We start from the raw sequence: 24,557 nt of genomic DNA, 5'->3' as shown, positions 1-24,557 counted from the left end.
TAGAGTCTCTTATGGTTTGTCTCCCTCTCTGGTTTCGTCTTGTTTCATTTTTCCCTCCCCTCCTCTATGATCCTCTGTCTTGTTTCTCAAATTCCTCGTATCAGTGAGATCATAGGATACTTGTCTTTCTCTGATTGACTTATTTCACTTAGCATAATACCCTCTAGTTCCATCCACGTCATTGCAAATGGCAAGATTTCATTTTTTGATGGCTGCATAATATTCCATTGTATATATATACCACATCTTCTTTATCTATTCATCAGTTGATGGACATCTTGGCTCTTTCCATAGTTTGGCTATTGTGGACATTGCTGCTATAAACATTGGGGTGCATCTGCCCCTTCGGATCACTACATTTTTATCTTTGGGGTAAATACCCAGTAGTGCAATTGCTGGGTCGTAGGGTAGCTTTATTTTCAACTTTTTGAGGAACCTCCATACTGTTTTCCAGAGTGGCTGCACCAGCTTGCATTCCCGCCAACAGTGTAGGAGGGTTTCCCTTTCTCCGCATCCTCGCCAACATCTGTTGTTTCCTGACTTGTTAATTTTAGCCATTCTGACTGGTGTGAGGTGGTATCTCACTGAGGTTTTGATTTGGATTTCCCTGATGCCGAGTAACGTTGAGCACTTTTTTATGTGTCTGTTGGCCATTTGGATGTTTTCTTTGGAAAAATGTCTGTTGATGTCTTCTGCCCATTTCTTGATTGGATTCTTTGTTCTTTGGGTGTTGAGTTTGATAAGTTCTTTATAGATTTTGGATACTAGCCCTTTATCTGATATGTCATTTGCAAATATCTTCTCCCATTCTGTCGGTTGTCTTTTGGTTTTGTTGACTGTTTCCTTTGCTGTGCAAAAGCTTTTTATCTTGATGAAGTCCCAATATTTCATTTTTACCCTTGCTTCCCTTGCCTTCAGAGATGCGTCTAGGAAGAAGTTGCTGTGGCTGAGGTCGAAGAGGTTGCTGCCTGTGTTCTCCTCTAGGATTTTGAGGGATTCCTGTCTCACATTTTGGTCTTTCATCCATTTTGAGTCTATTTTTATCTGTGGTGTAAGGAAATGGTCCAGTTTCATTCTTCTGCATGTGGCTGTCCAATTTTCCCAGTACCATTTGTTGAAGAGACTGTCTTTTTTCCATTGGACATTCTTTCCTGCTTTGTCAAAGATTAGTTGACCACAGAGTTGAGGGTCCATTTCTGGGCTCTCTATTCTGTTCCGTTGATCTTTGTGTCTGTTTTTGTGCCAGTGCTATACTGTCTTGATGATTATAGCTTTGTAATAGAGCTTAAAATCCAGAATTGTGATGCCACCCACTTTGCTTTTCTTTTTCAACATTCCTCTGGCTATTCGGGGTCTTTTCTGGTTCCATACAAATTTTAGGATTATTTGTTCCATTTCTTTGAAAGAAGTTGATGGTATTTCGATAGGGATTGCATTAAATGTGTAGATTGCTCTAGGTAGCATAGACACTTTCACAATATTTCTCTTCCAATCCATGAGCATGGAACGTTTTTCCATTTCTTTGTGTCTTCCTCAATTTCTTTCATGAGTATTCTATAGTTTTCTGAATACAGAATCTTTGCCTCTTTGGTTAGATTTATTCCTAGGTATCTTATGGTTTTGGGTGCAATTGTAAATGGGATCGACTCCTTAATTTCTCTTTCTTCTGTCTTGTTATTGGTGTATAGAAATGCCACTGATTTCTCTGCATTGATTTTATATCCTGCCACTTTACTGAATAACTGTATGAGTTCTAACAGTTTTGGAGTGGAGTCTTTCGGGTTTTCCACATAAAGTATCATATCATCTGCAAAGAGAGAGAGTTTGACTTCTTCTTTGCCAATTCGGATGCCTTTTATTTCTTTTTGTTGTCTGATTGCTGAGGCTAGGACTTCTAGAACTATGTTGAATAGCAGTGGTGAGAGTGGACATCCCTGCCGTGTTCCTGACCTTAGGGGAAAAGCTCTCAGTTTTTCCCCATTGAGTATGATATTCGCTGTGGGTTTTTCATAGATGGCTTTTATGATATTGAGGTATGTACCCTCTATCCCTACACTGTGAAGAGCTTTAATCAAGAAAGGATGCTGTTCTTTGTCAAATGCTTTTTCTGCATCTATTGAGAGGATCATACGGTTCTTTTTCTTTTATTAATGTATTGTATCACATTGATTGACTTGCTGATGTTGAACCAACCTTGCAGCCTAGGAATAAATCCTACTTGGTCATGGTGAATAATCCTTTTAATGTACTGTTGGATCCTATTGGCTAGTGTTTTGGTGAGAATTTTTGCATCCATGTTCATCAGGGATATTGGTCTATAGTTCTTCTTTTTGATGGAGTCTTTGGTTTTGGGATCAAGGTAATGCTGGCCTCTTAAAATGAGTTTGGAAGTCTTCCTTCCATTTCTATTCTTTGAAACAGCTTCAGAAGAATAGGTACTAATTCTTCTTTAAATGTTTGGTAGAATTCCCCTGGGAAGCCATTTGGCCCTGGGCTCTTGTTTGTTGGGAGATTTTTGATGACTGCTTCAATTTCCTTACTGGTTATGGGTCTGTTCAGGTTTTCTATTTCTTCCTGGTTCAGTTTTGGTAGTTTATACGTCTCTAGGAATGCATCCATTTCTTCCAGATTATCTAATTTGCTGGCATATAGTTGCTCATAATATGTTCTTAAAATTGTTTGTATTTCTTTGGTGTTGGTTGTGATCTCTCCTCTTCCGTTCATGATTTTATTTATTTGGGTCCTTTCTCTTTTCTTTTTGATAAGTCTGGCCAGGGGTTTATCAATCTTATTAATTCTTTCAAGGAACCAGCTCCTAGTTTTGTTGATCTGTTCTACTGTTCTTTTGGTATCTATTTCATTGATTTCTGCTCTGATCTTTATTACTTCTCTTCTCCTGCTGGGTTTAGGCTTTATTTGCTGTTCTTTCTTCAGTTCCTTTAGGTGTAGGGTTAGGTTGTGTATTTGAGACCTTTCTTGTTTCTTGAGAAAAGCTTGTATTGCTATGTACTTTCCTCTTAGGACCGCCTTTGCGGCATCCCAAAGATTTTGAACAGTTGTGTTTTCATTTTCATTTGTTTCCATGAATTTTTTAAATTCTCCTTTAATTTCCTGGTTGACCCATTCATTCTTTAGTAGGATGCTCTTTAGCCTCCATGTATTTGAGTTCTTTCCAACTTTCCTCTTATGATTGAGTTCTAGTTTCAAAGCATTGTGGTCCGAAAATATGCAGGGAATGATCCCAATCTTTTGGTACAGGTTGAAACCTGATTTGTGACCCAGGATGTGATCTATTCTAGAGAATGTTCCATAGGCACTAGAGAAGAATGTGTATTCTGTTGCTTTGGGATGGAATGTTCTAAATATATCTGTGAAGTCCATCTGGTCCAGTGTGTCATTTAAAGCCTTTATTTACCTGTTGATTGTTTGCTTAGATGATCTGTCCATTTCAGTGAGGGGTGGTATTAAAGTCCCTTACTATTACTGTATTATTGTCAATGTATTTCTTTGATTTTGTTATTAATTGGCTTATATAATTGGCTGCTCCCATGTTAGGGGCATAGATATTTAAAATTGTTAGATCTTCTTGTTGGATAGACCCTTTAAGTATGATGTAGTGTCCTTCCTCATCTTCCTTTTGATTGGGGCATTTAACCTATTTACAATCAGGGTAACTCTTGAAAGATATGAATTTAGTGCCATTGTATTGCCTTTAAAGTGACTGTTACTGTATATTGTCTCTGTTCCTTTCTGGTCTATGTTACTTTTAGGCTCTTTCTTTGCTTAGAAGACCCCTTTCAATATTTCTTGTAGGGCTGGTTTGGTGTTCACAAAAACTACTAAAAGTAGTTTTTGTTTGTCCTGGAAGCTTTTTATCTCTCCTTCTATTTTCAGTGACAGCCTAGCTGGATATAGTGTTCTTGGCTGCCTATTTTTCTCATTTAGTGCTCTGAATATATCATGCCAGTCCTTTCTGGCCTGCCAGGTCTCTGTGGATAGGTCTGCTGCCAATCTAATGTTTCTACCATGTGGGTTACAGACCTCTTGTCCTGAGTTGCTTTCAGGATTTTCTCTTTGTCTCTGAGACTTGTGAGTTTTACTATTAGATGTTGGGGTGTTGACCTATTTTTATTGATTTTGAGGGGGGTTCTCTGTGCCTCCTGGATTTTGATGCCTATTTCCTTCCCCAAATTAAGGAAGTTCTCTGCTATAATTTGCTCCAATATACCTTCTGCCCCTCTCTCTCTTTCTTCTTTTTCTGGGATCCCAATTATTCTAATGTTTCACTTTATGGTATCACTTATCTCTCAAATTCTGCCCCGTGATCCAGTAGTTGCTTATCTTTTTCTCAGCCTCTTTATTCTCCATCATTTGATCTTCTATATCACTGATTCTCTCTTCTGCCTCATTTATCCTAGCAGTTAGAGCTTCCATTTTTTATTGTAGCTCATTAATAGCCTTTTTTATTTCGACTTGGTTAGATTTTAGTTCTTTTATTTCTCCAGAAAGGGATTCTCTGGTATCTTCTATGCTTTTTTCAAGCCTAGCTAGTATCTTTATAATCGTCATTCTGAACTCTAGTTCCAACATCTTACTAATGTCTGTATTGATTAGGTCCCTGGCAGTCAGTACTGCCTCTTGTTCTTTTTTGTGAGGTGAGTTTTTCCGTCTTGTATTTTGTCCAGAGGAGAATAGATGAATGAGACAACAAAATGCTAAAAAAATGCTAAAAAGGTAACAATGGCCCCAGAAAAATATACACTAAACAAATCAGAAGAGACCTGAAACCTGGGGGAAAGGAAAGGGGAGGAAAAAATGAATATGATCAGGCTGGTGAAAATAACAGAGCCACACACTAGATTTTGGGTGTATTTTGGTCTGTTAGAAGAAATTGCCTCCCAAAATTTTAAAGAAAGAAAAACATATATATATACAAAAATAAGGGTAAATATGATGAAGTGATAGAATATGACTATAAAGATGAAAATTAAAAAAGATTTTAAAAAAGGAATTGATAAGTTGGTTGAAAAAAGAATGAAAAAAATTAAAAAAAAAAGAGAATGTGAATAGACGGGAGACTAGAACAATGTCATACACTAGATTTAGGGTATATTTTGGTCTGTGAGAAGAAACTGTATCCCAAAATTTTAAAGAAAGAAAAACTTATATATATACAAAAAGTAAGGTTAAATACAATGAAGAGATAGAATATGACTGTAAAAATGAAAAATTAGAAAAGATTTTAAAAAAGGAATGATAAGACGTTGATTGAAAAAGGAAAGAAGAAAAATTCAACTAAAAAAGTAGAAAAAGAAGAAAATAAAATTTAAAAAATTAACTTTGAAAGACTAAAGAATCATGGGGAAAAAAGCCATGAATTCTATGTGCTGTATTCCCCTAGTGCTGGGGTTTTGCCATTGTCATTGATCGGTAAACTTGGTCTTGGCTGGCTGTTCTTGCTGATCTTCTGGGGGAGGGGCCTGTTGCAGTGATTCTCAAATGTCTTTGCCTGAGGCAGAATTGCCCTGCCCTTGCCAGAGGCCAGGCTAAGTAATCTGCTCGGGTTTGCTCTCAGTATCTTTTGTTCCCTGCAAGCTTTCTGTACAGCTTTGGAGGACAAGAATGAAAATGGTGGCCTCCCAATCTCTGGTCCCGGAGGAGCCTAGAGCTCAGGGCCCCACTCCTCAGTGCACCCTCCGAGAAAAGCAGTCAGTCACTCCTGTCTCCCTGGTCTCTGGCTGCACTCCGTGCTCACCATGACTGAGCATTTCTATCTCTGGCACCCGACCCTGTGTGGAGTCTCCAAACCCAGCAGATTCCTGCAGTGCGCTCCCATGCCGCTCCTTCCAGGGGAGGAAGAGGAGTGAGTCTCCCCGGATCTGCCGCTTGTTGGGTCCCTGCTGGAACAGCAGTGGCCAGACTATGCCATGGATCACAGTTTATGGCCACCCCGAGCTGAGAGCCCACTCCTCGGCTCCGTCTTTGCAGCCTGCTTCCCTGCTCCAATACCTGGGAGCTCTGCCGTACTCAGGCACCCCCAGTCTTTCTGTGACCCCAAGGGTCCCGAGACCACACTGTCCCAGCGAGGGTTCCATCCCCTGCTTAGCCACTGGAGCGACGTCCCTCAGTGGAGCAAACTTCTAAAATTTCTGATTTTGTGTTCCACTGCTCTATTGCTTGCTGGTAGCAGCTGATGGAGGCTCCCTCCCACTGAGGTCTGTCTTCCCATATATCGCCTCAGATTCACTTCTATGTCCTACCTTCCAGAAAGTGGTCGCTTTTTTGTTCAGAGAGTTGCTGCTATTCTTTTCTTCAATCTCCTGTTGAGTTTGAGGTACAAATGATAAAATTTTAATATTTTGAATTAGATGAACATTAAAAAGTAAGAAATATATAACTCTGGGCTCCCTCCAACATTATAAAATAATTTTGTTACTTATTGAATGGTTCCTTTTATTGTATATCAATTTTTCTATATCTGATAAATATGTATTTTTTATGTTGTGATTTTACTACAGACTTATGGATCAAAACAATAACATTCTTAATGTTGAATATCATGAATTAATAATAATAATATTGAAATATTTTACAGAATGAACTCCATAAGCTTGAAAAACAAATAGCATCTGTCTCTGCAGAAACTAAAGAAACAGAAAGGCAGATTTATCAGCAAGATGCTGCCATAGAGCATGCCAAACTTCAGTGTGGGAACCTGGAAACTCAAATCAAATCCTTACATACAGAAAATGTCAAGCTTAAATTTGACATAGAAGCAGCCCAAGAAGACTTTGAGGAACACATGATAAGATATAATGAATATTATGCAAAAATAAAAGAGCATAAAGATAGTTTGGGGGAGGTAGAAAGCAAATGGTCATTCATGACTGCACTACATGAAAAGCGAGATCTTGTTAAAAAACTAAAAACAACGAAAGAGGAACTTATGCAAAATCTCCAAAATCCAGACGGAAATCGCATAAAAGAAGTACAGGTGTGAAATACCACTTATTATAACTTTTTCTATTACTCCTTTTTTGCAAGTACACTTACTAAGTAATACATTTATCATTAGTAAAATGTCCATAGCTGCCTTAACTAGATTCAGAAACTATTTTCACAACTTTTAAAAACTTAAATACATGAGTTATGTAACAACTACACCAAATGTACAAATACATAAGGGAGTTGTTCTCAAATCCTCGGTGGATTAATAAAAATATATGGTCAAACAAAATTGCAGTGAACAATTAATCCATTTTTTCAGAAAGTGTGACTCACAAAAATGTTGAAGCCCTATCTTCTTAGGCTAATGGATCTGACCAATTCAAATCAATTTTGTATGCTTAATGCTATTATACAAACAATAACAATTAATAATTGTACCTTAATAATTTTTCTTTTTTTAATACTATTTTTTGAAGACAATAGGATATATAAACTTAAAATATCTGTCATTTCTTGCTAGAGAATTTAAAAGTATCGTTTATACTGTTACTGGGCAATTGCCACTATGACTACCGCTTTTCTTATGTCTTATTTATATTTAGTTTTAATTTAAGATTTTTATTTTATTATTTTTTTAATTTAAATTCAATTTAATTAACATTTACTGTATTATGAGTTACTGTTGCTGGGCAATGGCCAGTATGACTACCACTTTTTTTTATATCTTACTTGCATTTAGTTTTAATGTTAAGTTTTTAAATCAAAGGTTTATTTGTTTGAATAACAGTTCTTTATTTGTACCTATAAAAGTAATATTCTAATCCTGCTTACTGAAACTAAATGTGATGGTTAGTTTTTTTAAATTATAGAAATACTGAAAATGTTGGACTTATATTGACCATTCATTGTTTGACTTGTATATTTTAAACTTTATAAACATACAGGAAGACATTACAAAGTTAAAGGATAAAATTATAACTGTAAAAGAATCTATCACTGAAAAAACTTGTTTTCTTGAAGAAGAAAAAAAGACACATGAAAAATTAAGAAAAGAAATAGAGGTAAGTCTTAATTATCTGATTTCAATGTTTTATGGTATCATTTCTTAAGCTTATACCATATTTATAATTTCCATAGTTTACTCTCAATTTCTAAAACAGCTAGAGAACAAAAAAGAACTATAAAAAGTAGTAAAGTTCAAATCATTAATAGAGATAACTCCCTCATTTAGATACTTAAATATGTGAAATGTATTCAAACAAAGCAAGCACTCATTCCTATTAAAATGTGGCCTAGAATTATTATAGGTCTCATTCCACCAACACCTTGGTTCTTAATTAATGTCTAGAAAGCAGAGATTATCAAGTCAGAAAGGATGACCATTATTAGAGAGACATCAGAAACTTCTTAAAATAGAGTAAGAGACAATGGAAGTCATTAGTATTCTAAACCTCTCTGACTTTATATTTTCTATTATTAAGAATAAAAAAAAAACTGATATGCAAAACTGAAAGTGAGATTAAATTTGGGGTACCACTAGTAGACTTCTATGGTCATTATTATTTAAATGAATGGAGAACAAAAATGGAAAAGAATCTGTTGTTGAGGGCAAATAAATAATTTTCACCCTTAAGACATTAATTTGAAAACTAAAAAGATGCATTTGCTTGTGACTAATTTGCTTATGGCTAATTTGCCACAATAAGAAAGCATCTGAGGAATTTGAAGATAAAAATCCTCACCTTTACAAAACATTTATCTAAGAAACATCATTACTTTATCTTACATTTTTCTAGTAATCTGAATAAGTGATTATTTTTTTACCTTCTAGATCAAGATTTACTATAAAATTATAAATAGTAAGACACTATCAGTGGCATCAAAATAGAAATAAAATGATTAATGAAATAGAAATAAGAATACAGATATAATCATTCATAAATGGTACAAACAAAATAGGTTAGCCATATGGAAAAATAAAGCAAATTTAGAAATAAAATTGTATTTCTGTCTTATAACACACACATATAACCATTTCCAGGAAGATTAAAGACAGTATAGGAGACAAACTTACCCACTTATGTCAGAGAAGTATTTCTTTTAAAAGACACACACTCAAACTGCATGATTAAATATTACTTTTGACAATATCATAAATTTCTAATTATTAATAATAAATGCACCATAACAATAGAGAAGAGAATACTCATTTTGAGAGAAGGTATTTGTGATTTATATAAGTGACTAAGAGATAAGATGTCAAACAAACCAGTAGAACATTGAGTAAATGATATGAAAAGTCTTATTTTTTGAAACATGAATATTAAAAAAATAATGGGAAAAATCACTAACCTAATTAATAATAACAGACTAATAGTTAAAACCACAATGGGGTTCCATATTTAGTCCCTCAGATTATCAATATTATAGCTGGTAATATGTGGAGCACTTGAATTTTAATATACTATTGGTATGAATGTAAATTGGTAAAAAGCATTTTGGAAAGGAATTTGAGATTACCTATTAATTTTTTACTCTAATCTTCTTTATTGAGGTATAATTATAAGAGTAAGTATACAAATTAAAAGGTTTAGCTTGATTAATTTTGACTAAGATATATATTTACACCCATGTTACCATTACCTAGATCAAGATGTAAAACTTGCCCATTCATGCTTAGGAAATTCTTTTGTGCCCCTTTCCTTAGGCTACCACTATTCTGATTTTTAAAAACAACTTTATTGAGATACAATTCACCCATTGAAAGTGCACAATTCAATGATTTTTGGTATATTCACAGATAATTTGTAACCATTACTTCAGTTAATTTTAGAAATTTTCATCACCTCCAGACAAATTCCATACCCATTAGCTATGACCTCTCCATTTGTCTATTGTATTTACCTATATATATAGAGAGAGAGAGTTTTGATTTTCACTTTTCAAAAAGTAAACAATGTAATTCAGTACATTAACAAAATTGAAGGAGTTAAAAAGAAATAATTTGATAGTTGCAGAAACAGCATTAGACAAATTTCAACACCATTCATAGTAACAACGCTCAGCAAATTAAGAATAGAATTCTAGGAAATTTTCTCAGCCTAATTAAGGGCATCTATAAAACAACTTACAGCTAACAACATCATGTTTACTATAAAATGTTGAATGATTTTCCCCCAAAGATTGGAAACAAGGCAAAGATGTATTATCCTACCTAAAACATCATATTAGAGATCCTAATCAGTGCTATAAGGCAAGAGAAAATAAGGCATAAAGATTGTAAAGAAGTAAAATTATATTTACAGACAGCATGATTGCTTATGTAGATTCCTAAAGAATCTACAAAAAGACTAATAAGCAAGTAAATTTAGTAAGGTCACAGGATAAAAGGTTAAAACAAAAAATCAATTGTATTTTTTTCTATTCTATTTCCATTCTATATAGATTCCATGAAGTAGCAACAAGCAACTGAAAAGTGAAATGAATAAAATAAAACTCTTCATTGACACTAAAGAACATAAAATATTTGCTAAGAAATTTAATGAAAAAAATCTATAAAACTTCTATAATAAAAATACTAATGAGAAATTAAAGAACAATAAATGGAATGATATAATATGTTCATGATCTATAAAACTCAATATTTTAGTGTCAACTTTCTCCAAAAATGATCTATAGGTTCAACACCATTCCATAAAAAAATCCCAGTAGATATTTTTTGTAGAAATTTACAAGCTGTTCTAAAATTTATATACAAATGCAAAGGATCTAGTTAGCTAAAACAAACTTGAAAAAGAAGAATAAAGTTGTAATACTGCCCTAACTGATATTAAGATTTATTATGAAGCTACAATTATTAAGAAACTGTAGTATTGGTGAAAGAATAAATAAATGGACCAATGGAACAGAACACAGTTCAAAAATCAATCACATTTTGTTAATTTGACAAAGATGTCAAGATAATTCCATGAAGAAAGGAAAGCCTTATCATAAAATGGTGCTGGAACAACTGGGTATCTGTCTGGAAACAATGAACCCCTGTGCCTACTTCACAACATACATAACACTGCATTTGAAGTAGATCAGAGATCTAAATGTAAAAGCTAAAACCGTAAAGCTTCTAGAAGAAACCATAGCAGAATATCTTCATTAAGATTTGGGTTAAACAAAGATTTCTTAGAACACAAAATGCACTAACCATAATGGAAAAAATTGATACATTGGACCTTAAACTTTGAAACCTCATTCTTCAAAAGATGCTCTCAAGAAAATGAAAAGATAGAGGTGCCTGGGGTGGCTCAGTTGGTTAAGCATCCGACTCTTGATTTTGGCTCAGGTCGTGATCTCTGGGTTGTGAGATTGAGCCCTACCCCCAACAGGGAGCCTGCTTAAGATTCTCTCTCTGCTGGGGCACCTAGGTGGCTCAGTCATTAGGCATCTGCCTTCGGCTCAGGTCATGATCCCAGGGTCCTGGGATCTAGCCCGACATCGGGCTCCTTGCTCAGTGGGAAGCCTACTTCTCCCTCCCCGACTCCCCCTGCTTGTGTTCCCTCTCTCGCTGTCTCTCTCTCTGTCAAAAAATAAATAAAATCGTTATATATAAAAAAAAAAAAGGATTCTCTCTCTGCCTCTCCCTCCACACCCACCCACCACCCCCTCCCCCCACTTAAAAAAAAAGTAATGAAAAGACAAAATCATAGGAGTAAAAATATTTGCAATACATATAGCTGAGAGAAGACATATCAAAGGCCTATATATGAAGAACTCTTAACAATCCATTTTAAAATGGGCAAAAGATATAAACAAATTTCACAGAAGACATAGGATGGCCAGTAAGTACATGAAAAGATGCTCAGCATCTTTAACCACCAAGGAAATGAAAATTAAAACCACAGTATGATATCATTTCACAACCAATAGAAAGGTTAAAATTACAGTGAATGATAATACCAAATGTCAAGGATGTGGAGCAACTGAAAATCTCTTGCATTTTTGGTGAGATTATAAAATGGTGCAACTGCTTTAGAAAATGGTTTGGCAGTTTATTAAAAAGTTAGCACATACCTATTGTATGTTTCAACAATTCCATCCCTAGGTGTTTACTCAAGAAAAAAGAAAACATATGTCTTAAAATAAAACTTGCATGTGAATATTCATAGAAGCTTTATTCATAATAGCCCCAAAAGAGAAACACTACAAATGTCCCTCAAAAAGAGAATGGATAAACAAATTGAGGAATTTCCGTGTTATGGAATACTATTCAGTGATAAAAAGAACGAAATACTGACACACACAACATGGGTGTATACATTTGTCAAAAGTCATTTAACCATAGCCTTAAAAATCTATGTACTTATACTTCCATAAATATATTTAACCATAATTTTAGATTAAACAACCAGAAGAGAAGTTATAGGACATGTTCAAATGGTAACCAGTGAGCTCCAAGTCTTTTAAGTGCAGCATTTTCTCCATGGTAAAACAATGACATTTTAGGAGTCTTTGTTACATTCTGAACAATACAGAATTTAATAATATATTTTATATAACATTCTTCTCAAAGTAGGGTAGCAGTTATTTAGTTTCCAAAAGCGGTCTCATTTTATTCATATATTTATTCAGTAATTTATTCAACTTATTTATTGAGCTCATACTATGTGCTAGTTCCTCTTTTAGGCTCTGACAATAGAGTGGTGAATAAAATAGAACATGACTCCTTCACTTTTCTATGTGTGTGCTACATTCTTCATAAAACCCTTTCTAATATATGTCTTCATGAACTTGCCTTCTAGTTGAAGAGACAGACCTAAACAAGATGTGTAAGACATACAGCATGTTAGCTAAGGATAGGGTTAAGAACAAAAAAAAAAATGGAGCAGAGAAGGGAATATGTAATACATGTATTGCAGGGAGAGAGAAGGTGAAATATTAGATCTTGCAGCCATCAAAATCTTTACTGAGTAGGTCTCTTTCAGCAAAATCCTAAAAGAAGTGAAGGAGAGGCATGCAGATCTGAGGAAGAGCTTTCCAGGAAAAAGAAAAAGCAAGTGTAAAGGTCTTAAGATGAGAACATACGTTGGCTCAGAGAATAGAAGAACAGTGTGGCTAGAATGGAGGGAACAAAAAAAAAAAGTAGTGAATGAGGTGAGATTTGGCTTATACAGGGCTTTGCTTTCTTTTTGCCACTGTGTTTTGTGGGCACCACCCCTCCTTCACTATTGCTCTTAGTTCTGCCTAGCCAGCAACAGTAATTAATGAGAGGAGTAGCCCATCCACTTCCTAGAGGCAAAAAGTTATGTTCTATACAGAACCATTTACATCCTTAGTGCCTACAGATATTCAAGTTTGAATATTAAGATACATATCAAAGTCTGAATGTTACCAGTAGAGGCTGAACAAATGCCTGTCTTTCAAGAAGGCTCACAATGCGACCTTTGCCTTTATAAAGTCACTTCTTGTCTCTCCCTCTTCTTTTTTCCCTTTGCTCATTTGGTGGTGGTGGTGGTGGTGGTGATGTGTGTGTGTGTGTGTGTGTGTGTGTGATGTTTTATTTGGTTGTGTTTGTTTGTTTAGTTTCAAGTTTTTATTAAATTCCATTAGTTACCAGAGGGGAGGTGGGTGGGTGACAGGTGAAATAGGTGATGGGGATTAAGGAGTGCACCTGTGGTGATGAGCACTGGGTGACATATGGAATTGTTGAATCACTATATTATACGCATGAAACTAATATAACACTAAATGTTAACTGGAATTCAAATAAAACAAAATAAGATAAATGAAATATTGGCATGTGAAAAAAAATAAAGTCACTTTTTGGTCAAAACTGCCTTTTAGCCTTGTGAACTTAGAAACTTAATCTTGTTAGTGTCCCAGTGTTCAGTAGACATGGAGAGATGCTAGTAGAGTTCACAAGAAACTGATGTATGAAACTCAAATACCAGTTTATTAATTTACAATAATAAAACTCTCAAGGAAACCAGATAACTTATGTCAGTCATTAGTGCTTCTTCTTCCTTATAAGGAAACTACAGTGGAAACCAAATTATCACAAATTTTTAGTTAGTGAGCATGGAAATCAAGTCAGTCATCTGAGTTTGACTGTTCTTGGTCTCTGGCTCTGAGTGCTCAAGTCAATCTCCATAACAGAGTTATACTTGTGTCAGATAAATAGACCCTACCAGTGCATGACTCCTTACCTTCCTATGTATGTACTACATTCTTCACAAAACCTCTTCTGAAGATATTCTTTCTTTAGATACATTCTTTCTTTAGATACATTAATATCATCTGTGACATCTAGCTATGACTGGTGATCTGGGGTCCCCCTAAGGGGACTTTGCACATCTCTACTCTGATCCATTGTCTATTAGTTTCATAGCTTAACTACTGAAGAATAATTTTAGAAATATGCTACTGTGCAACTGACCAAATGTATTGATTAACCAAAAATTTGTTTTAGTTATTTTATTTCTATGAATATATTCTATGAACAGGAGTATGGGCATATTTAGTTATTATACTCTCCCTATGAATATATTCTATTGAATATACCAATGAATATATATTATATATAAATATGTATAGTGAATATATATTTTTAAATAGAAATATATTCAATGTTTAAAAAATGTTCTTTTGAATATAGCTTCATATCTAATATGATGTTTCAATTTAAACTAATTTATTTCTAATCCTTTTCAAGTCATTTTTTTATTTTGCCAACATACCAGTAGGCCTGGTTTACCAATTTCAATGATTATCTGAATTTACAGAATTAACAAAAACTGGAGACTTAAAAAGACAAAGTTTATAGAAATTTATGTGAATTTTTAGTTGACAAGTTTTCACTTCATTTTTACAGCAGTACTTTGGAATACTTAGAGTGTCTTGGTCCCTGTTCCTCTGCTACTGCTGCAGAGTTGTGTTTCAATATAATTGATTTCCTTTGTAATCGTGCATGTTTTATTTGATGCATTAAAAACATTATTCTAAGGAGTCCATAGTCTTCACCATACTGTCGAAAGAACCCATGGCATAATAAAAGTAAAGAAGCCATGCAGAGGGAGGAGCTTGGAAACAGGAAGTATCCTTTGCTGGGGGAAAAGCAGAGAGGAGATTCAAGATGTGGAGAAATTTGAACCCTCACACAGGAATCATGGGAATGTAAAAATGGTGCCATCACTATGGAAAACAGTCTGGCAATTCCTCAAGTGGTTGAACATAGAATTACCATATGATCTCAGTTCTACTCCTAGGTATAGACCCTATAGAAGTGAAAATATAAATCCACACAAAAACTTGCACATGAATGTTCATAACAGCATTGTTCATAATAGCAAAAAACTGGAAACAAATGTCCATTATCTGATGAATTGGGTAAATAAAATTTGGTATTATTCTACAATGGAATATTATTTGGCAATAAAAAGTAATGAAGTACTAATACATGCCACAACATGGTAGACCCTTAAAAGGATTATGCTAAGTTGAAGAAGCCAATCAGAAAAGACCATATACTGTATGATTCCACTTATAAGAAATATCCAGAATAGGCAAATCTATATAAAGAGAAAGATTAGTAATTGTCTAGTGCTAAGAGTGGGGGTGTGGGAATGGGAAGTCACTGCTAACGGGTACTACCTTTCTTTTTGAGGTAATGTAAATGTTCTAAAAATTGATTGTGGTAGCAGTTGCACAACTCTGAATGTACTAAAACCCATTGAATTGTCCACTTTAACGGATGGATTGTATGATATGTGAATTATATCTCAATAAAGCTGTCTTAAAAAAGAAGATTGGGTATTTTTTGTATAGCTAACACCAATATAAGGAATTTTTTCCTTTCTACTTTCTCATGGCCTGACACCAAAAGCCTTGCACTTTCCACTGTGCTTCATTGCCTTCCAGTGTAGTAGCACTGTCTGGCTCAGCATAAATATACTGCTCTACTTATTATTATGACTATATGATCTTTTGGATCTTTGAGATGGATGGGTCTATGTTTCAATGAACCACTGGATATAGGGAATGAAACCATTTCTCCTAACTGGTAACTATTTTGATAACTCGAAGGCACTCCATCACAGATGCTTTGCTTGAATTCAGATCTCAAACACCATCACTTGCTACCTATGAAGCCTTGGTTGAATTACTTAAACTCTTCAATCTTCAGATTTTTTGGTACAAAAATGGAGATAATAATATCTATCCACATCATATGGTATTATGAGAATTTAATTATATCTAAAAAGCTCTCAGTATAGTATCTAACATGTAATAAGTGTTGAATAGTTATTATTACTGTTTATTTTTATTACCATTATTATTTACAGTGAGTAATTTCTAATCAAGTGTTTTCTTCTTTAGAGTAGTCAAAATATCCTTTATGGCCATTTACTAGTTACCCTTCTCAAGCCCTGTTGACATGTACTCTTCTTTTAATAGGTGCAACATAAGAGATATGGTGCAATTCTTAAGCGTTTGCATTGTCAGGTGAACAAGCTTCAGTCAAATAAAAGACAATGGCAATGGAACATTCACCAACTGGAAAAAACTGCAGCTGAACTAAGAAAACGCATTGGAATGAAAGATTAACATGGCCAAAGGGCAATGTAGAACACAGACTATGCCAACAAAAATGATAGGACAAAAGGTTCAGAAAATTCTTTGGATTCTTAACCAGCATCCACTAACAGAGGTCTGTCTTAATAACAGATATATTTTCTTTTTTTTTTTTTGAATCGGTTAATCTGTTTGCTAAAGTGCCTTGCAAGCCTGCAATTGATAGCAGTAGACAGACAATAGGAATGCTTACAGAAGAATAGTGGAAGACTCTGTATAAATATTTTGAGTATGTAAGATATAACTCTATTCATGAATGCCTATTTATAAACATGTTGCCTTCACTATCATATGAAGTAAAAATGTAGAAGAAACACATAAAGTTACAATGATTTAAATTGTTATGATATTTTAAATGATTCTGTTTCAAACTTTTTATTAAAACTTGCTTTTTTACCACTGTCTTCACAGTAGTCCATAAATATTGACATTTACAATAATGTTGTATGTTCAATGCTTCAGGTATTTTACTTTTTATCTTATTCAGAAGGTAACAATCATTTTTTCTTTGTTATTAGATAACACAGTTTTAGAGTGTTGCAAGGCATAAAATTTTTTGTTTACTTTTCTGTCTTTAAATTCTTTAGTACTATTCTGTGAAAAATTTGAAGTTATAACATCATTATAAGGTAAATACCAGCTCTTAAAAAAAAAAAAAGAATGTTAATGAGTGTAAACTACTGTGTATTTTTTTCTCACTGAAAGTTATATGCTATGTCCATGGCAACATTTCAAAATTTAACTTGTCCATATTAAGATAAAAGTGCTCCTTCTCATGGCTCCACTGAATCAAATTTTTAGGAACAGAAAAAATATTATTGAAGATAATGGTTTTTAAATATTTACTTTTAGGATGTAATGCTTTCAAAGCAACAACATCAAAAAGGTATCTCAAGTTCATTTTCTCCTCACCTTTCTTCATGCCTAAGACTAAGTAAGAGGATAGCTGATATAAAACCTGATATTAATAATCCTGTTATGTCTAACATTAATAATCCTACTATGAATTATCATGGCTTATTATAGCTAACACTTCAGATGGCTTTGCTGTAACACAATCAACTTTGGCACATGACTCAGAAATGCAGTTACAAATAAAAATGGTTAAACCTACAGATTGTAGAGAGTACCCACTATGCTCAGCTGAAGACAAGGCTGAAACCTTTTAAGGCTGATTGTATAAAAATATTTCAATTTAATTTGCATATTTAAAAGGCTATTTTTATAACTATACGTCATAATTTTATTTACAGTTTCTAAAAGAAAAATTCTAGTTTTCTAAACTCTTTTTAAGTTTATAATAGGTTTCAAAATATTTGTACCTGATAGCTAACTCCTTGAGTTATATTTGTGAAAGTTATTTTTCAATTAAGATATAACAAAAATAGGTTTAATCTGTTTAAGATAATGTGCCTATTTGAGAAAGTAATTTTCAGTGTAGTGTTCTGAAGTACCCATGATAATAATACCTGTACCTATTTAAAATTTTGTGACAGATGAAAGTATTATTTGAACAAGAACATTTTTCCTTTCCTTGCTCTTTATAATCTTGAAAATCATTTCAGATGATGGACGCTCTCAGATTAGCCAAGAAGAACTAAAGCTTGGGGTATCGTCAAGCCTGATCATATAGTTAGTGAATGTGATATCTCAATATGGTCACAAACTCTAAAGTTAGAAAATGAATTAATTTTAAAAATTTCTCTAGAACTTAACCTAGCTTAGAATATGAGCTCTTCTGCTTAAAGGCCTTTGTCACATACACTTTTGCCTTAAAATTCAGTCTCTTTTGGGTTATCATTCAGTTCAGAATTCTCCTTCTCATTTTCTTCCTGGAAGTAACCTAAATTCCTGGGGCAGGGATTGGGGGGTACATTTATGTTGTTTTGTCATCAGGGGAAGGGTCCTGGTGCAAGTGCCATTCTCACTGGCCTCTGCAGAGGTGTAATCGATCTTCTTGGTCTTGAGCATTACCTTTTGTCTATGCTGTACCTGCAGTTGTTTTCTCTAGTCAATGTGGTCAGCCTCCTGACCCAATCACAAAGCCTCTTCTGGTCATATTTAATTCTCTTTTTCTGTATGCAGGCCAAATTTTACCTCTTTGCGGCCTGCTATTCTACCCATGCATTCTTCCTTACTCAGATTTCTGGTATAAAATAAGTCTTTCAAGTCTCTCAGTGCTTTGGGGCTCCAGGGGAGCCCAGTCAGAAGGAGGTCCCCACAACATTGTGAGATTTACCTCCAGATAAGAATTACATCTGACTTCTCAGGAACCATGCAAGCAAGCAGAGAATGATGTGAAATATTTAAAGTTTGGAGGGGGGAAAAACCCACCAACCTAGAATTCTGTACCCTGTGAAATTATCCTTCAGAAGTGAAGGAGCAGTAAATATTTTCTCAGACAAATTGAGGGAATATGTTGCCAGTAGACCTGCCTCACAGGAAATGTTAAAGAAGTTCTTTAGAGAAAACAAAAATAATATAGGTCAGAAATTTAAATCTACATAAAGCAAGGAAAAGCATCAAAGAAGGAATAAGTGAAGGTAAAACAAAAAACTTTTACTTTTATTATTCTTAATTAATCTAACAGATAACAATTTGTTGAAAATAGGGCACCTGGGTGGCTCAGATGGTTGGGCATCTCCCTTCAGCTTGGGTCGTGATCCCAGGGTCCTGGGATCGAGTCCCACATCGGGCTCCCTACTCGGTGGGGATCCTGCTTCTCCCTCTGCCTCTCTCTCTGTCTCTGTCTCTTATGAATAAATAAATAAATAAATAAATAAATAAATCTTAAAAAAAACAATTTGTTCAAAATACTAATATTAGGAACAATGTATTCATATATATGCTTATGTATATACAAATATGTTATTAATGCTTCTATATTTGAAATGAATGACAGCAATTACACAAGGTATGGGAGGAAAGAATTAAAATTATTTTGTTATTATAAGATTCTTATTCTACCAGTGAAATCTTATAGTCTTATTTGAAAGTGGACTTGGATTGGTTGTAAATGTATATTACAAACTCAAGAGCAACCACTAAAAAAAAGTTTAAAAAGAAGTATAACTGATATTCTCCAAGAAGAGAAAATGTAATCACATAAAATGCTTGATTAAAACCACAAAAGGCAGAAAAAGAATGAGAGACAAAAATTATGAACCAAAAACAAGGGCAACAAACAGAAAATATTAGCAAATATGCTAGGTATTAATCCAACTATATCAATTATCACTATGAATGTCAATGATGTAAATGCACAAGACAGAGATTATCAGAGTGGATCAAAAAAACACAAGTTATATGGTGTCTATATGAAACCACTTTATTTTTTATTTTATTTTATTTATTTACTTACTTACTTATTTATTTATTTAAGAGAGACAGAGGAGGGACGACAGAAGGTGAAGGAGAAGCAGACTCCCTGCTGACCAGGGAGCCCAACGCAGGGCTCGATCCCAGGACCCTGGAATCATGGCCTGAGCAGAAGGCAGACACTTAACCGACTGAGGCACCCAGGTGCCCTGAAACCCCTTTAAATATAAAGACACATAGGGGCGCCTGGGTGGCTCAGTCCTTAAGCGTCTGCCTTCGGCTCAGGTCATGATCCCAGGGTCCTGGGATTGAGCCCCGCATCGCACTCCCTGCTCCACGGGAAGCCTGCTTCTCCCTCTCCCACTCCTCCTGCTTGTGTTCCCTCTCTCGCTGTGTCTCTCTCTGTCAAATGAATAAATAAAATCTTTAAAAAAAATAAATAAATAAAAATAAATATAAAGACACATACAGATGAAAAGTAAATGGATAGAGAAATACGCCATGCTGACATTAATAATAATAAAAAAAACAGGAGTAGCTGTATTAATTTCATAACTGAGCAGACTTCAAAGTAAGGAAAGTTATCAGAGATAAAGAAGGACATTACATAGTAATAAAGGGGTCAATTCTCCAAAAAGACATGACAGTCCTTAATGTGGATGCATCTAATAATAGAGCATCAAACTATGTGAAGCAAAACCTAATAGAACTGCCAAGGAGAAATAGATAACTCCACTATCATAGTTGCAGACTTCAATATCACTGTATCAGAAATGGACAGATTCATCAGACAGAAATTCAGTAAGGACCCAGGTTAATGCAACAACATTATCAATCAACTGGATACAACTCACACCTATGCATTACATTGTCCAACAACAGCAGACTACATATTTTCTCAAGTTTACATAGAACATTCACCAAAATAGACAAAATTCTAGGCCGTAAAACATACTTAGATGAATTTAAAAGAGTAAAAATCATAAAATATCTGCTCTCAGACCACAATGGAATTAAATTAGAAATCAGTAACAAAAATGTAACTGGAAAAATCTCCAAATAGGTAGAGGTTAAATTACATACTTCTCAATAAATAGATCAAAGAAGAAATCTCAAGAAATTTTAAAATATTTTGAACTAGATGAAAATGAAAACACAATTTATCTAAATTTGTGGAATGCAGTAAAATCAGTGCTTAGATGGAAATTTATGGCATTGAATGCATATATTAGAAAAGAAGAGAGATCTAAAATTAATCATCTAGGGGCACCTGGGTGGCTCAGTCGTTAAGCGTCTGCCTTCGGCTCAGGTCATGATCCCAGGGTCCTGGGATCAAGCCCTGCATCGGGCTCCCTGCTCCGTGGGAAGCCTGTTTCTCCCTCTCTCACTCCCCCTGCTTGTGTTCCCTCTCTTGCTGTGTCTCTCTGTCGAATAAATAAACAAAATCTTTAAAAAAATAAAATAAAATTAATCATCTAAATTCCCACATTAGGAAACTAGGGGAAAAAAGTAACTTATTTCCAAAGTAAGTAGAAGAAAAGAATAAGATTTAGAGCAAAAATCAATGAAATCAAAAGCAGGAAATCAGTAGAGAAAATCAATGAACCAAAAGCTAGTTCTTTGAAGAAATCAGTAAAATCACTGAACCTCTAGCTAGACTAAGACAAAAAGGCCAAGACACAAATTTCTAATATCACAAATGAAAGAGGGGACATCACTATAGATCTCACGAAAATTAAAAGGATAATAAAGGAATTCTATGAACAACTCTATGCCCACAATTTGATACCCTAGATGAAATGGACTAATTCCTTGAATGATAGAAACAGATTATCTGAATAGACCTATATTTTTTAAGGAATTGAATCAATAATTCACATTCCAAAACAGAAAGCACAAAGCCCAGTGGGTTCACTAGTAAATTCTTTTTTTTAATTAATTTTATTTTATTATGTTATGTTAATCACCATACATTACATCATTAGTTTTTGATGTAGTGTTCCATGATTCATTTTGCATATAACACCCAGTGCTCCATGCAATACGTGCCCTCCTTAATACCCATCACCAGGCTAATCCATCCCCCCACCCCCCTCCCCTCTAAAACCCTCAGTTTGTTTCTCAGAGTCCACAGTCTCTCTTGGTTCATCCCCCCATCCAATTCTCCCCCTTCATTTTTCCCTTTCTACTATCTTCTTCTTTTTTTTTTTTTTAAACATATAATGTATTGTTTCAGAGGTACAGGTCTGTGATTCATCAGTCTTACACAATTCACAGCGCTCACCATAGCACATACCCTCCCCAATGTCCATCACCCAGCCACCCCATCCCTCCCACCCCCCTCCACTAAAGCAACCCTCAGTTTATTTCCTGAGATTAAGAGTCTCTTATGGTTTTTCTCCCTCTCTGGTTTCATCTTGTTTCATTTTTTCCTCCCTTCCTCTATGATCCTCTGTCTTGTTTCTTAAATTCCTCATATCAGTTAGATCATATGATACTTGTCTTTCTCTGATTGACTTATTTCACTTAGCATAATACCCCTAGTTCCATCCACGTCGTTGCAAATGACAAGATTTCATTTTTTGATGGCTGCATAATATTCCATTGTATATATATATACCACATCTTCTTTATCCATTCATCTGTTGATGGACATCTTGGCTCTTTCCATAGTTTGGCTATTGTGGACATTGCTGCTATAAACATTGGGGTCCACATACCCCTTCGGATCACTACATTTGTATCTTTGGGGTAAATACCCAGTTCACTGATAAATTCTACCAAACATTTAAGAGTTACACCCATTCTCTATAATCTCTTTCAGAGGATAGAAGCAAAGGGAATACTTTCTAACTCATTCTGTGAAGCTGGCATTACCCTAATACTAAAACCAGATAAAGACATTACAAAAAAAGAAAACTACAGACCAATATCTCTCATGAACATAAATGCAAAATCCTCAACAAAATATGAGCAAACCAAATCCAAAAAAGTATAAAAGAAATTATATGCCATGGCTAAGTGGTACACAATGCTGGCTCAATGTCCAAAAATCAATTAACATAAACCATATCAACAGACTTAAAAAAGTAAAATCATGTGATCACATCAATAGATGCATAAAAATCATTTGACAAAATCCAAATCCAATTTATGAAAAAAACCTCAGGAAAGTAAGAATACAGGGGAATTTTCTTAACTTGATAAAGACCAAACACAAAAAACCCTACAGCCAACATCATACTTCATGGTAAGAAACTCAAAGATTTCCCACTAAGATCAGATACAAGGCAAAGATGTTCCTCTCACCATTCCTTTTCAACATCATACTGTAAGTCCTTGCTGAGGTAATAAGGCAAGAATAAGAAATAAAATGTATAAGATTGGGAGGGAAGATATAAAACTGTCTTCACAGATGACATGATCATCTAAGTATAAAATCCAAAATAACTGGGGAAAAAAACCTCCTGGAACCAATAATCAATTATAGCAAGTTACAGGGTAATATAAAAAAGTCAATGCTTTCTTATATACCAGTAGTGAACAAGTGAATACGAAATTTAAAACACAATACCATTTATATTAGTACCCCCAAAGATGAAATACTTAGGTACAAATCTAACAAAATATATGCAAGATCTATATAAGAAAAACTACAAAACTCTGATGAAGGTAACCAAAAAAGAGCTACATAAATGGAGAGATAGTCCATGTTCACTGGTAGGAAGACTCAATATAACCAACATGTCAGTTCTTCCTAAGTTGATTTTTTTTTTTTAAGATTTATTTATTTATTTGACAGAGAGAGATACAGAGAGAGAGGGAGCACAAGCAGGGGGAATGGGAGAGGGAGAAGCAGGCTTCCCACAGAACAGGGAGCCCGATGTGGAGCTTGATCCCAGGACCCTGGGATCATGACCCGAGCTGAAGGCAGACGTCTAACGACTGAGCCACCCAGGAGCCCCCTAAGTTGATCTTTAGATTCAATGCAATCCCAATCAAAATCCCAGCAAGTTATTTCATGGATATTGACAAACTGATTATAAAGTTTATAGAGAGGGGCAAAAGACCAAAAACTAGCCAACACAATATTGAAGAGAAAGAACAAAGTTGGAGGACTGACACTATTTGACGTCAAGACATACTATCAAGTTGCAGTAATCAAGACAGTGTGGTACTAGTGAAATAATAAGTCAATGTAACAGAATAGAGAGCCTAGAAATAGACCCACATAAATATATCAACTGATTTTGACAAAGGAGCAAAGGTAATACAATGGAGCAAAGATAGTCCCATCAACAAATGGTGCTGAAACAATTGGACATCTACATGCAAAACAATGAATCTAGACATAGACCTTACACCCATCACAAAAATTAATTCAAAGTGGATCATAGACCTAAACATAAAATGTAAAACTATAAACTCCTAACATAGGAGAGCTAACATAGGAGAAAATCCAGATGACCTTGGGTATGGTGTTATCATTTTAGATACAACACCACAGGCACAACCCTTAGAATAAATAATTGATAAGCTTGACTTCATTAAAATTAAAAACTTCTGTCCTATAAAAGACACTGTCACAAGAGAATGATGAGACAAGCCACACGCTGGGAGAAAATACTTGCAAAATATCCATCTGATAAAGGACTGTTATTCAAAATAAA

At 34.6% G+C, this 24,557-nt stretch overlaps 1 protein-coding gene across 7 annotated transcripts in view; it reads left to right on the top strand.

The window, feature by feature from the left end:
- CCDC122 (coiled-coil domain containing 122) overlaps positions 1-16,973 on the top strand; it is a 32,806-nt gene extending 15,833 nt beyond the window's left edge. For 6 of the 7 annotated variants that reach the window (XM_078070333.1, XM_078070330.1, XM_078070335.1 and 3 more), the window contains 3 exons: positions 6,596-6,994; positions 7,893-8,009; positions 16,393-16,973. In XM_078070333.1, coding sequence (XP_077926459.1) covers positions 6,803-6,994; positions 7,893-8,009; positions 16,393-16,542 — 459 coding nt within the window. In that variant the 5' untranslated portion in view covers positions 6,596-6,802 and the 3' untranslated portion in view covers positions 16,543-16,973. Of the gene's footprint in view, positions 1-6,595; positions 6,995-7,892; positions 8,010-10,392; positions 10,552-16,392 lie in introns of those variants that run through there. The other variant, XM_078070332.1, reaches the window with a different exon arrangement.
- The last annotated feature ends 7,584 nt before the right edge of the window (positions 16,974-24,557 follow it).

Source organism: Halichoerus grypus, chromosome 4 (genome assembly GCF_964656455.1).
Source record: "Halichoerus grypus chromosome 4, mHalGry1.hap1.1, whole genome shotgun sequence".
Classification (NCBI taxonomy): Eukaryota; Metazoa; Chordata; class Mammalia; order Carnivora; family Phocidae; genus Halichoerus; species Halichoerus grypus.
This window is presented reverse-complemented; position numbering and strand designations above follow the sequence as displayed.